This window comes from Triturus cristatus, chromosome 2_1, assembly GCF_964204655.1.
Source record: "Triturus cristatus chromosome 2_1, aTriCri1.1, whole genome shotgun sequence".
NCBI lineage: Eukaryota > Metazoa > Chordata > Amphibia > Caudata > Salamandridae > Triturus > Triturus cristatus.
In genome coordinates this window covers 418,726,987-418,740,561 of record NC_140581.1, presented here as the reverse complement: position 1 = coordinate 418,740,561, position 13,575 = coordinate 418,726,987, and the positions used below count along the sequence as shown (strand labels likewise).

The 13,575-nt window shown below is 45.2% G+C and overlaps 1 protein-coding gene across 1 annotated transcript in view; it reads left to right on the top strand.

Moving 5' to 3' along the window:
* ADAMTS6 (ADAM metallopeptidase with thrombospondin type 1 motif 6) overlaps nt 1-13,575 on the top strand; it is a 1,840,341-nt gene that overhangs the window by 1,616,605 nt on the left and 210,161 nt on the right. The window contains exon 19 of the mRNA XM_085631708.1: nt 13,087-13,250. Coding sequence (XP_085487834.1) covers nt 13,087-13,250 — 164 coding nt within the window. The remainder of the gene's footprint in view (nt 1-13,086; nt 13,251-13,575) is intronic.

Genomic DNA, 13,575 nt, shown 5'->3' with positions numbered 1-13,575 from the left:
CTTTAAATACCGCTTGCCTGTTGGACCGTTATTCCCACTCTCTGTGGGATACGGTGGAGGACGTGCTGCCCTTGTGCCCGGTGGAGGCCCGGACACGACTCACTCAAGCTCTTGCTGACGGTCGAGATGCAGCATGGCATGCCATACGGTGTGGACTTGACACCACGGATTCGCTGGGTCGGGCGATTTCCACCACGGTGGCGCTTCGGCGTCACGCCTGGCTGAGGTCCACGTCATTTTCGGGGGATGTCCAGAGTTCCTTCATGGACATGCCCTTTAATGGCACTCGCCTTTTTGGTGAGAAGGCGGACAGTGCGCTGGCTCGGTTCAAGGACTCCCGGGCCACGGCCAAGTCCTTGGGTCTTTCGGCCCGCGGCTGCAAACTTCCGCCTTTCGTCCCTTTCGTGGCCAAGGAAGGGGCGCCTCCTCACGTCTGCCCAGCCACCGGCCGCAGAACCAACCTGCACGCGGTCGCGGACGTGGATTCCGCCGAGGCGGTACTGGAGGTCAACGTGCCGGTCAGTCCACATCCACCCCGGCAGCATCCGCCTCAAAGCCCTCCTAGTCCGAGCTTTCAGGCCCATTCAACGCCAGTGGGCGGCAGAGTTCGCCATCACCTGCTCCACTGGCGCTCCATCACGTTGGACAGGTGGGTGCTGCAAATCGTCCGAAGGGGCTACTCCATCCCCTCCGAGACGACCTCTCCAGCCATGCCACCGCTGAACCACCGTATGTCGGGGGATCATTTGCATCTTCTACGAAAGAAAGTTTTCGGCCCTCTTGGCTAAAGAGGCCGTTGAGCGCGTTCCTGGTCCAGAAGTAGGTCGTGGTTGCTATTCCCACTACTGTCTGGTTCCCAAGAAGGGCAAAGGGGGCCTACGCCCGATCTTGGACCTCAGGAGCGTCAACGCCTTCCTCCAGAAGGACCGGTTCAAGATGCTCACTTTAGCTCAGGTTCTGGCTGCCCTAGACCCTGGAGACTGGATGGTAGCGTTGGACTTGCAGGACGCTTATTTCCACATCCCCGTCCTGCCGGCCCACCGGCGTTACCTGCGGTTCACGGTGGGTCAGGAGCACTTTCAGTTCACCGTGCCCCATTCGGCCTCACCAGTGCCCCTCGGGTGTTCAGGAAAGTGATGGCGGTGGTCGCAGCTCATCTGCGCAGATCAGGGGTTCCAGTCTTCCCCTATCTCGACGACTGGCTGTTGAAGGCGGGCTCGCCCCAGCAAGTCGTCTCCCATCTCCAGACTACGGCCGACCTCCTGCACTCGCTGGGGTTCTCCATCAATGTGCCGAAGTCGCACCTGAGTCCCTCCCAGAAGCTCCTTTTCATCGGAGCGGTTCTCGATTCGGCGCAGTTCCGGGTCTATCCGCCGGAACAGCGGGTCCGGGACATTCAGGCCCTGATTTCCATCATCCGGCCTTTGTCCTGGGTTTCGGTCAGGTTGGTGCTGCGGCTTCTGGGGCTGATGGCCTCCTGCATCCTGTTGGTACCTCACGCCAGGTGGTGGATGCGGCCTCTGCAATGGGACCTGAAGTCTCAGTGGGCCCAGCATCGAGGCAACCTGTCCGACCATGTCCTGATCTCGGAGGGCACTGCGAACCAGCTGCAGTGGTGGCTCACGAATCGCGATTGGGTCAGCGGCAGATCCCTCTCCCTACCCCAACCGGAGCATGTCGTAGTGACGGATGCGTCCCTCCTGGGATGGGGGGGCCATATGGGAGAGGCGGAGATCAGAGGACTCTGGTCTCCGGTGGAGACTCGGCTCCATATCAACCTATTGGAGCCGAAGGCGATCCGACTTGCACTGAAAGCCTTCCTTCCCTCTGTCCGGGGAAGTGTCGTGCAGGTGTTCACGGACAACACAACCGCCATGTGGTATTGCAACAAACAGGGCGGGGTGGGGTCGTGGACCATTTGTCAGGAAGCTCTGCGCCAGCCGCCGGTGCATGATGGATCACGAATGGCGTCTGAACTCGGACGTGGCGCAAGGTCTCTTTCTGCACTGGGAAGAGCCTTGGTTAGATCTATTCGCCACCGAAGAGAACGCGCAATGTCAGCAGTTCTGCGCGTTGGAATTTCCAAGGCGGCACTCGCTCGGAGACGCTTTTCGTCGCGAGTGGAGTTGCGGTCTGTTGTACGCCTTTCCGCCTATACCACTTCTGCCCAGAGTGCTGAAGACGATCAGGCGCAACCGGGCACAAGTCATCTTGGTGGCTCCGGATTGGGCACGAAGGTACTGGTATCCCGAGCTACTCAGTATGTCCATCGATCCCCCCATACGACTGCCTCTTCAGGAGGACCTTCTGTCGCAGCAGCAGGGGACGGTCCTCCACCCGAACCTATCCAGCCTCCACCTCCATGCATGGAGATTGAGCGGCGACAGTTGATGACATTTGACTTGCCTCCTGAAGTCTGTGATGTCATTCTGTTAGCCAGGCGTCCCTCCACAAAGACGGTATACGCCTGCCGGTGGAACAAATTTGTGGCATGATGCACAGCAAAGGCTGTGGATCCCCTTTCTGCCCCTCTTTCTGAGGTTCTCCTCTTTCTTCTTTCTTTGGCCCAGCAGGGCTCTGCTCTGGGCACCTTGAAAGGTTATCTTGCTGCAATCTCTGCTTTCTTAAGGCTTCCTGATCGGCCTTCTCTTTTCAAGTCCCCTGTTGTCTCCCGTTTTCTCAAGGGCATTACTCATATGTTCCCTCCTGTTCCATTCGTAATGCCTCAGTGGCACTTGAACCGTGTTCTTACTTTTCTGATGTGCGCTCCCTTTGAGCCCCTTCACAACTGTCCACTTCGTCTACTGACTCTGAAAACTGCCTTCCTGGTGGCTATCACCTCCGCTAGGCGGGTGAGTGAGCTCCAGGCTAAGCCTCCCTTCCTTTCGGTTCATCCGGATAAGGTTTCCTCCGGACCCGTCCTTTCCTTCCTAAAGTCGTGACTCCCTTTCACATCGAGCAATCTGTCACGCTGCCCACCTTCTTTCCGCCTCTGCATCCTTCAAAAGATGAAGAGAGGCTCCACCGTCTGGACCCAAAACGTGCGCTGTCATTTTATTTGGCACGCACAAACCAGTTCCGGGTGGTCGACCAACTTTTTGTTGGATATGTAGGTGCGAGGAAGGGTAAAGCTGTGCACAAGCGGACCATCTCGCGATGGGTCGTGTTGTGTATTAAACACTGCTATTCTTTAGTCAAGTCAAGTCAAAGATCTTTATTCGGGTATTAGAAACATCCATAAAAGTACATATAAATCAGAACAATCATCCGTAAAAAACATTAAAAAAATTAAAAAATGACTTAGTTAATCTTGTGATGTGGATATTTCATAGAATACGAATATCATAACAAAGACAATAAATCCACAATGGAAATTCAATATGATTTAAACTAGAATGAGCCACAGTAAAAACAAAACACAGCTAGTTAGCTATGCCATGTGCAAGGGAACAGTCACTAGTGCAAAAATGCAATGTGCAAACGATACAAGGATAGTGCAAACTTATCAGGCCACATTTATTGTGGCTCGGGATCGAACAGCAGAATGAAAGAAACGACTGACTCTAAAGATTACATCATCAGAGCTTAGCATCAATAGATCTCTAAATGCTAGATTAAAATCCATCAGAAAGTTCTTTTTAAAATAAGGAATTAGGTAATATTTGGTGTATTTTGCATAAAAACCACAAAAGAATGTGAAGTGTAACAGGCTTTGTTTGCCGCCTAGGTTACAGGGACAGCTTATATATTCCGAATTTTTGATAAAGCCTAAAGGGAAGCAAAGGAGATTTTTGATGCTCCCGTCCCTGAACCGAAACAACAAACTCCTATTCCATTTGCCCAGTTTCTTTCGCAGGTAACCCTGGGGCATGTTATGGGGCCTACCACATGATTCCAAAAGAGGGATGTACCTTATAATAGCTGGCTTTACATATTCGGTCTTTTCTCTATTTTTTCGGTACAAATCGCACAACGCCCGTTTTACTAAATTCTTATGTGTGCAGTCAATGGTTTGAGGTGATAAAAATAGGTGCCCCATCTCCACACTTACTAAACTTTTCTCGACTGCCCAGAGCCAAGGTATATAATTGGCCCGCTCACATTTTAGGCAGTCCGAGATGATATCACGGGTCAAAGAGGCAGCAGAGTTCCGCCATATTTTCAACCAAAACAGGGCGGGTCTAGGTCTTATAAAGTCTTCTATATAGGGGAGATTCAATTCTCTGTGACACACGTAAAATGGTGCCGAAATGACCCCCCCAAGACCCTCCTACAGAATCTGTTCTCTTCGATCTGTATATTAATACAGTTCGAATACCTCCACACCTCTGCACCATAGGTCCCTGTCGGTAAGCACTGGGTTTTATAAATTTGTAATAATGGTAAGATAACTTAAGCATGTTTAGGTTGACGGAGGGTGAATATAGAGTTGATAGCTTTACCCAATTTATTTCTCCCCCTGGCGACATGATGTTGCCAGGATCCAAAATCGGAGAACAACAGGCCTAAATAAGGAAAAGTGCAAGTACTATTTAAAACGTTGACGTCTGCTATTCTTTAGCGAAAAAGGTCCATCCTGTTGGGCTGCGAGCCCATTCCACCCGGGCCACAGCGGCGACAACTGCCCTGGGACGGGGAGTCCCCTTGCAGGACATCTGTCAGGCGGCGACGTGGGCTTCACTGCACACGTTCGCCAAGCACTATTGCCTGGACAGCCAAGTCCGGAGAGATGGCCACTTTGGCCGTTCTGTTCTCCAGGACTTTCTGGTGTGATCTTGGTTCGCAGGCCCACCTCCGGGGTTGGTATTGCTGGGGTATCTATTCTAAGGTGAGGAATTTAACTAACGTGTTTCTTTCAGATGAACAAGTTACTTACCTTCGGTAATGATGTATCTGTAAGAAACATTAGTTAGTTAGATTCCTCACCGACCCACCCAGCCTCCCCGTTCTGCGAACCGACATCTAGGGTTAAGGTTCTCCCTTTCAGGGCCCTAGATTTTTTGGCACCAGTGTCGGTCTGTTGCATGGCTTAGCGTCCCTGGCGCGGAAAGCTATGTATAAGAACTGACGTCAGCGCGCGAGGGCGGCGTCTAAGTACTCCGACGACGTCATCCCGGCGCACGACGCCGACGACGGACGTGGAGCCGCAGACGATGCCTAGCGACGTGCAAGGGGTATTGCTACAAAAATCTTTCCGGATCCAGCCTGACGCCTGGGGATATTCTAAGGTGAGGAATCTAACTAACTAATGTTTCTTACAGATACATCGTTACCAAAGGTAAGTAACTTGTTCTTTAGTTCCGTAGCGGGTTGTGGGTTTATAGGGGAATAGGGTTGGAAGTAATTTAATTATATTACATTAATTGATTATTTTTTATTTATTAATATTTGCTTAATTGAGATGTTATAGTGGTAAATGTTTAAATCAATGTATTATTAATTAATGAATAATTTGTTGTTAATTAATAATAATTATTTAATTTGTAATCAATTATGGTGCGTGTTTTGGTGTTCATATGTGTAAAGGGTGGGAAGTAACTTATTTTTAATTAATGAATTAATAATTGGTTGTTAATTAATTTTAATTAATTAATTGCCAATTAATTATGGTAATTATGTAATTTTAGGTGTAAGGTTTGGTGTTTATAGGTGTAAAGGGTGGGAAGTCATTTAATTTTAATTGATTAATTAATAGTTGGTTGTTAATTAATTATATTTATTTAATTGGAAATTAATTATGGTAATTGTGTAATTTAATTTAGGTGTGTGTATTGGGGTTTGTAGGGGTAAAGAGTGTTAAGTAGTTTATCTATTTTTTATAAATAGTTATTTGTTAATTTATAATTATATTAATTGGTAATTAATTAAGGTAATTGTGTAATTAATTGTAGGTGTGTGTTTTGGTGTTTATAGGTGTAAAGGGTAGGAAGTAATTTATTTATACTTGATGAATTATTAATTGGTTGTTAATTATATTTAATTAATTTATAATTAATTATGGTAATTGTGAAATTAATTTTAGGTGTGTGCTTTGAGGTTTATAGGGGTAAAGGGTGTTAAGTAGTTTATTTATTTTTTATTAATAATTATTGGTTAATTGTGATTAATTAAATCAATTGAACATTTATTACAGCAATTGTGTAATACATTTTAGGTGTGTGTTATGGTGTTTATAGGGGTAATGGATGGGACATAATTTATATTTAATTAATTACTATATAGTTCTTAATGTTAATTATTTGATATTTAGTTTGAGTAATTGTTAATTTTGTGTGTGTTGTTTTTACTTTTAAAGGGGTTAGGGTAAGTATTAAATACATTTTAATTACTTTATAATTAGTTCTTAATAGTAATCGTTTTCAATTTAAAAATAAGTTTTAATTGTTTTTTATTATTTTATAGTTTCATTTAGGTGTGTTGTGGACATTATAGTGTTAAAGTGTGTGTAGCTAATAAATGTTTATTCGTTTTTTAAATGATATTTTTTGAATTGATTATTAGTTCTGTTAAATATGGAAGTAAATGCCATTTAAAATGTTGAAGTGTGTTGTTATTGCTGTGGTGTTATAGGGTAGGAAATAAAATAAATATATTTATGAATTAATTAATGTTTTTATTTGTAAATATTTTCTAGTTTAAAATATTTGTATTTATTTATTTGTTATTTAACTGTTGTGGTGTGAATAGTCAGTGTTGCCTCTCCACTAGCCAACACTTTCCCTACTGTTACACTCAATGCAGTGAGAATAGTAATTTTGACCCCTCCGCTATCCAACACTTTCCCTACTGTTGCACTCACTGGAGTGGGAATAGTAAATTTTACTTCTCCTCTAACCAACACTTTCCATACTATTGCACTCACTGGAGGGAGAATAGTAAATTGTATCCCTCTTCTATCTAACACTTTCCCTACTGTTGCACTCACTGGAGTGAGAATAGTAAATTTTACCCTCTGCTATCCAACACTTTCCCTACTGTTGCACTCACTGGAGTTGGAATAGTATTTTTTACCCCTCCGCTATCCAACACTTTCCCTACTGTTGCACTCACTGGAGTGGGAATAGTAATTTTTACCCCTCCTCTAACCAACACTTTCCTTACTGTTGCACTCACTGGAGTGAGAATAGTAAATTTTACCCCTCCGCTATCCAACACTTTTCCTACTGTTGCAGTCACCAGAGTGGGAATACATTTTTTTACTCCTCAGCTATCCAACACTTTCCCTACTGTTGCACTTACTCGAGTGGGAATAGTATATTTAACCCTTCAGAATTTTTGTTTTTTAAATATTTTAAATCATTGATATGTATATTTTTATTTTTTTTATAATTTTAAACTTTAACATAAATAAAAAATAATAGTTGAATTGTTTTAGAGTAAATATATGTATAAATAATTATGTTTTGTGTTTATCTTTTTTATTACGTTTATTTTTTACATTTTATTGAAATGTATATTAAATCTATTTAAGTTTATTAAAATGTAATTTAATATTTAATATATTTAATTTCATAATTATATAAAAGTCAATATTGTATGCAACTATATTTTTTACATCGATATGTTTTAGTCAATATTTTTGTGCTTACCTGTTAAAGTATAGGAGTCGATATTTTTGTTGTCTATATTCTTTACTCCATGTTTTTTACATCAATATTTATTACATTGATGTTGTGTCAGTGAACCCTCTTCCATCATAGTCCTGTTGCAGCTACAACAGTTTACAGGAAGATTACTAATCAAGCCTCTTTTTTTTTAATTCCTGTAATAAAACAATTTTTAGAATGCTTAAAGAGTGTCTTTTCTCCTTCAGGAAAACCTTCACCTCCTTGGGAACTCAGGGGCTCATTACGATCGTTACGGTGTTTGGGACCGCCCGCCAGACATGCGGCGGTCCTACCACTGCAATTAGGATGCGATCCAGGGAATTTAACAGTGCGGACGGTGCTGCTGGATGCAGCACCCTACGCAATCTTAAAATAGCATTGATGTGTATTGCCCTGCACTACGTGGCAGGCACCACGCGGTGCCTGCCACACAGTGCAGGGAAATGCAGGGGCATTTCCCTGCCCCTGCACCATCCGCCAGGCAATCAGTACAATAGCCTTTGGCGGTGAAGTGGCGGACAGACTTTGTGTCCTCCACGGTACCCACCGCCATCCTAATTGGACGGTGGGTAAATCGTTTTGTGATGACTGAAGGCCCGCCGGCCCTGCGGTGGTGGTCCTTCTGCCATCCTAATCGCCCCTCAATTTGGTTCTCTCAAATTGAATAGGTCTATTTTGCGAACAGATTCACAAGGCTTTGATGCAGCATTGGTCTTGGGAGAATGGTTTTCTAGTGGCTATTACTTCAAGCTTGCAGGGTTAGTCAAATTCAAGGCTTTTCAGCAGTTGAACCGTATGTGGTGTTCCATGCAGATAGTTTACATCCTTCTTTCCTTCCAAATGTAGTACCAGAATCTTTCCAGAACATTGCTCTTCCGTTTTGTTTAGCAATTAACCTTCACCAGTAAAATGCTCCGTGCATTCTCTGGATGTCAGGATAGTTCTATGCTTCTATGTTTCTATTTAGACAAGACAAAGGGCCCGATTATGATATCGGGCGGTTGGAAAACCATCCTCTGTTGCGGCGGTCAGGAGACCGCCTGACCAGCAGTTGGTGGTCTGACCGCCCAATTACGATATGACCGCCGTGGTGGTGGTCGGAAAGTGCTCATTTACACTGCACCCCAGGAAAATGGCCGTTGCACAAGAAACAGTGTAAATTAGCACTTTGTGAACATCCATGCCCCGTGTGCCATGCACCATGGGGTGCATGGCACACAGTGCATGGAACTGTGTGAGGGCAGTACATGTGGCCCACGAGGAATTGGGGCACTGTTTTGGCCCCAGAAAGTCTCTTTACGACTGCCTTTTCATGGCAGTAGGCCCGCCACGAAAAGGCTGTCGGAAAAGGACATCGTAATCCTGAAGTCGGTGCCTGCCTCGGCACCGCCTCTTGTGACAACTATGTTTCTGACCACCCCCCGTTGGGATCAGATGATCCTGTCAGAGGCAGCGGTCTTCCCCACGACTTATGCGGTCTGACTGCTTGCATTGTAATGCGGCGGTTGGATCAATGGCCTGTCTGTCAGCCAGACCACCACCTATGGTTCTAGCCGCCTTGAAACAATCTATTTCTTGTAAGATTGTTTCATACATTTTGGGCCATCCCCAAACTCTTGCCTTCACCATCCTGTTTTTTTAATCCATTTTTACTGGCTTTAAGACTACACACTCTACAACTGCTATTCAGTGCTAAAGTGCTTGAGTTTGCTTATATAAACGTGGTAAAATTGGCTTAGGTCCAATTGGCACATTTAATTTACTTATAAGTCCTAACCGTTTGGTGCCTGTATCCTGGGTCACATGACTAGGTGTAGCTGGCAGTTGGTCTTTCTGTATTGTTCCCAGACAATGAGACAAAGGAGGAATTGCCGTTGGCAGAATGGGCAGTCTCCGATTTGATGGGGGGTGGAGCTGTCACCTAACACACTTGCACATCACACAGCCCCTGCCTGAACACACTCACAAAGGGTTTAACACTAGTATTTTGTGATCCCAGACAAGCTTTGGCCAATGCACGGAGGCAGGTAATTCCAAGCACCTCTGGGGGCAGAAGCCTCTAGAAAATTCTCCTACTTGACAAGTGGGCACCAGATATAAATAATGGACCCTCAAAGCCCAACACTTCAGTGCACCTCTGGACCTGTGGAAGACTGAGAAGGACTGCTTTGCTGCTCTGCAAGAAGGACTGATATTCTGCTGCCCTGCTGCCTGAGTGAGAAGGACCAGACCTGCATCTTGAGCCCAGGACCACCAGAGTGATTCCAAGGGCTACTTGGCAGGCCTCCTGATAAGAGCGCCAGGGTCAGAAAAGGCTCCGGCCACCTTGAAACCAGCACCTGGACTCTGCTGTGAATTCTACCCTCCCAAGTTATGCCGGCCTAGTCCTGGACCCCTGAAAGTGGGCTTGAAGATGCCTGGCCAGCACAGCTGAGGTCCTGTGAGCAGAGCAGACGAAGTGCAACACATCTCCTCGCAGCCGCATCAGAACTACCGGTGCACAAAGCATTCCCAGATGCCAGACCATGCATTGCAGCCTGCTGCTTTCTCAGAACAGGATGTCGTCTTGCAGTACCACAGTTTCCTCAGAACTGCCACTGCGGGATGCATCCACCATGTGGGATCTCGCAACGCTCTGCAAACTAGGATTTGAGGTACTTTGTTGGCCTAACTTGATCCCTGTATCTGGGGCTTCTCTGTCCTGGTTGGTCTGAACTTGTGACTTTGTCCTTGTTCGGCACAGCCAGATAACCACAGTTGGCGCTTTGTGCTCCTAGGCACTATTTCCACCCAATCTTTAACATTGCATATCACCAGTTGTACTGATTGTATTTTTGTCATCTTGCTCTCAAATATTATGTTTTTCTAAATTGGTGTGGGATTTTTTGGGGTCGTGATTTTACTTTATTACTGTTTTGAAGGCTGCATAAATTCTTTACACATTGCCTCTAAGTTAAGCCTGACTACTTTGTGCCAAGCTACCAGAGGGTTGAGAACAGGTTCATTTGGGGCTTGCTTGTGTTTCACACTGACAGAAATTGTGGTTGCTGCTTGAGTAAGGTTCCCTCCCCCCGCAACAAGTAACCCAATTTAGTACATATTTCAATGGGCTAATAAACCCCTGAAAGGAAAGTCCAGAGCTTATTCCACTAGAAGTAAAGTGGTTACCACAGTTTGGCTATGTAACCTTCCTCTGTCAGATATATGCAAAAAGGCAACTTTGAAATCCGCCCATATTTTACAAAACACTATTACCTTCATTCTGTAAGAAAAGCTCACTCTAGTTACAGGGAGAATTTTTTTTGGTCAACTCTGTATTTAGAGTAATTCTTGAGAGGTAGACGTTTAATTCCTTATGCCAAAGAGTAATGTTTTTAGCTTGCTTCTTTAATTTAAAATGTATTGCTATCAATGAAGATGCTACAATGCTGAATTAATGCTTGCTTACTTGTAGTCCTGATTCTGCATTGTAGGAATCACCATTGAAGTCATAAATTACCCATCATCATCCTCAACTTTATATCTTGGCCATGCTGTATAAAAACATCTGAAATTTCCTTGTCCGTTCTATTTGCTTGAAAAGGAACTGACTGTCTGAGGAAACGTCCATTGCAAGGCATCAATGGGAATTCCTCACCCACTGAAACTTTAAAAGGTCAGAATTATTATTTTCTGTTAATGTAAGACTATCAGGTTGCACTTTTCCTGATTACTTAGAAATGTTAGGCAGCAACTAAAATTGTAGGTGCTGCAATGTGTTTTGAGATGGATTTTTGCTGTTGATATCACTGTCTAAGACGCTGATTCTCTTGTCTTAGATAGCCTTTGGAGGTGCTCTCTTTGTTCTTATATACATATATATATATTTTTATTTTAACAAATTTTATTATGTCAATATAGCCATCACCATGCAGAGCCCTGTAACCCAGAGACGTCTGCCAAATCCTTTATACATGTACATAAAGGCAATAGACAGTTGTATATTCAATAACTCCCCAACTCCCGTCCTAACCCCCCCCCCCCCGCCACCCCAACCCCCAAAGATCGCACTTCCTACCGCTAGCCTTACTCTCCCCCTTCCGTCCATCCCGCTCTCCCCTCGCAGCATACATACCCCCGCACTGCCCCCCCAGGACCACCAACGTCCGTGAATAGCTGCCCCTATGGATTGATCTCCCTCTCTGCGGGAGGTTCCAGCCCAATTCCATGGTAATCTGCCCATCGTTTCCAGATCTTAAAGTGTTTGCGTGGGCGCCCCCTGGCCTCGAAAACGGGCCGCTCCAGCCCCATACAAAAGTCCAGGCCGTTCTTCCATCTCAACATGGAGGGGGCTCGTGCCGCCTTCCACTCCCTTGCAATTACCCGCTTGGCCAGAGTGAGTCCCAGCAACAAGAGATGACGTTTGTATATATTACCCCCTATATCCTCCATGACATGGAGTAGAGCCAGCCGCGGCGAGCGGGGGAGCTCCCACCCCAGTACTTCCGAGAGGCACGCCAACACTCCCCTCCAGAATCGATCAAGGGAAGCGCACTGCCAGATAGTGTAAAAGAATGTGCCCTATTCCCTGCCACACCTCAGGCACTCTGGGGATGCAATCAGCCCCGCCCGCCACAGCCGCACCCTCGTGAAGTACACCCGGTGCAGGTATTTAAATTGAACCAACCGGAGCCTCATGGCTATGGCAGCACCTCGCGGGGCGGCCAGCGCCTCCCTCCAATCCTCTTCCTCCAGAGCGCCCACATCTGCCTCCCAGTCCCCCCGAAGTTTGCTCAGTGTGGGGGAGCTGTGTGTAACCAGGGATTGATAGATCCTGGAATTTTTTTTATCTGGCAGATCCCCCATGAAGACTTTCGCCTCCAATGGGCTGAAGTCAGGAAGTGATTCCAGTCCCACCAGTGCGGGCGACAGGGCGTGCCTGAGCTGGAGATATCGGAAAAATTGCTCACGTGGCATATGGAATTCCTGCTGTAGCTCATGGAAAGATTTGAGTGTCGTCTCTCTCATATATACATATATATTTGATGAGAAGCGTTGCAGGGTCCACCCACACAATGGGAAATTATTAAAATGTTTATGACTTCAATGACAATTCCTACAATGTAGAACCAGGACTACAAGTAAGTACCCATTTCTTTTTAGTTAATTACTTTCTGGACAGAAACCACAAATGTCTGTTTTTTGTCAATGGTCGCCTATCCTGAGCATTCTCAGACGTGAGTAATGATCGACAACCCCTATGAATTCTTGGCTACGTTTCATATCACGATAAATTGAGGCTGCTAAAGATAGTGGAAATTCACCTTTAATGCTCCAGGATGCCAATTTATGCAAGTTAACCTTCCCATTGATTAGGACCTGATATATCAATGGATGATTCAGATACGTTGTTCTGTTGTGGCTAATTTCTGAACTAATTGGTCATTCTACTTTTGGATTTCAACCTCCTGTGTTTTTAAAATGTATGTATTTCTTTCAGCTTTGAAATCTGAAGGCGATGACTACTATATCAATGGAGCTTGGACGATTGACTGGCCTAGAAAGTTTGATGTTGCTGGAACAGCTTTTCATTACAAAAGGCCCACGGATGAACCAGAATCATTGGAGGCTTTAGGCCCAACTGCAGAAGTTCTAATTGTTATGGTAAAGTTGCATTTTTTGCCTAATGTATCGAAATGACTCTGTAAATGTGTGATTGATCACATGACAAGACTGCCAAAGGTGGGATCATATCTGATATAATTCTACCACATTTAGTAGTACTCCTTTTGAATAATAAAGTCTTCTTAGATAATAAACAAATCTTGGAAAAAATTACTATCCCAAAAGGGGAATATCTGAAAAAAACACGTAGTGATAGATTCCTTACCTTAGAATTACCCCCAGGCTAGATCCGGAAAGTTATCGTCAGCAGTACCCTTGCGTGTCGGTAGGTGGCGTCGTGCGGCTCCGCGTCTGTCGTCGGCGT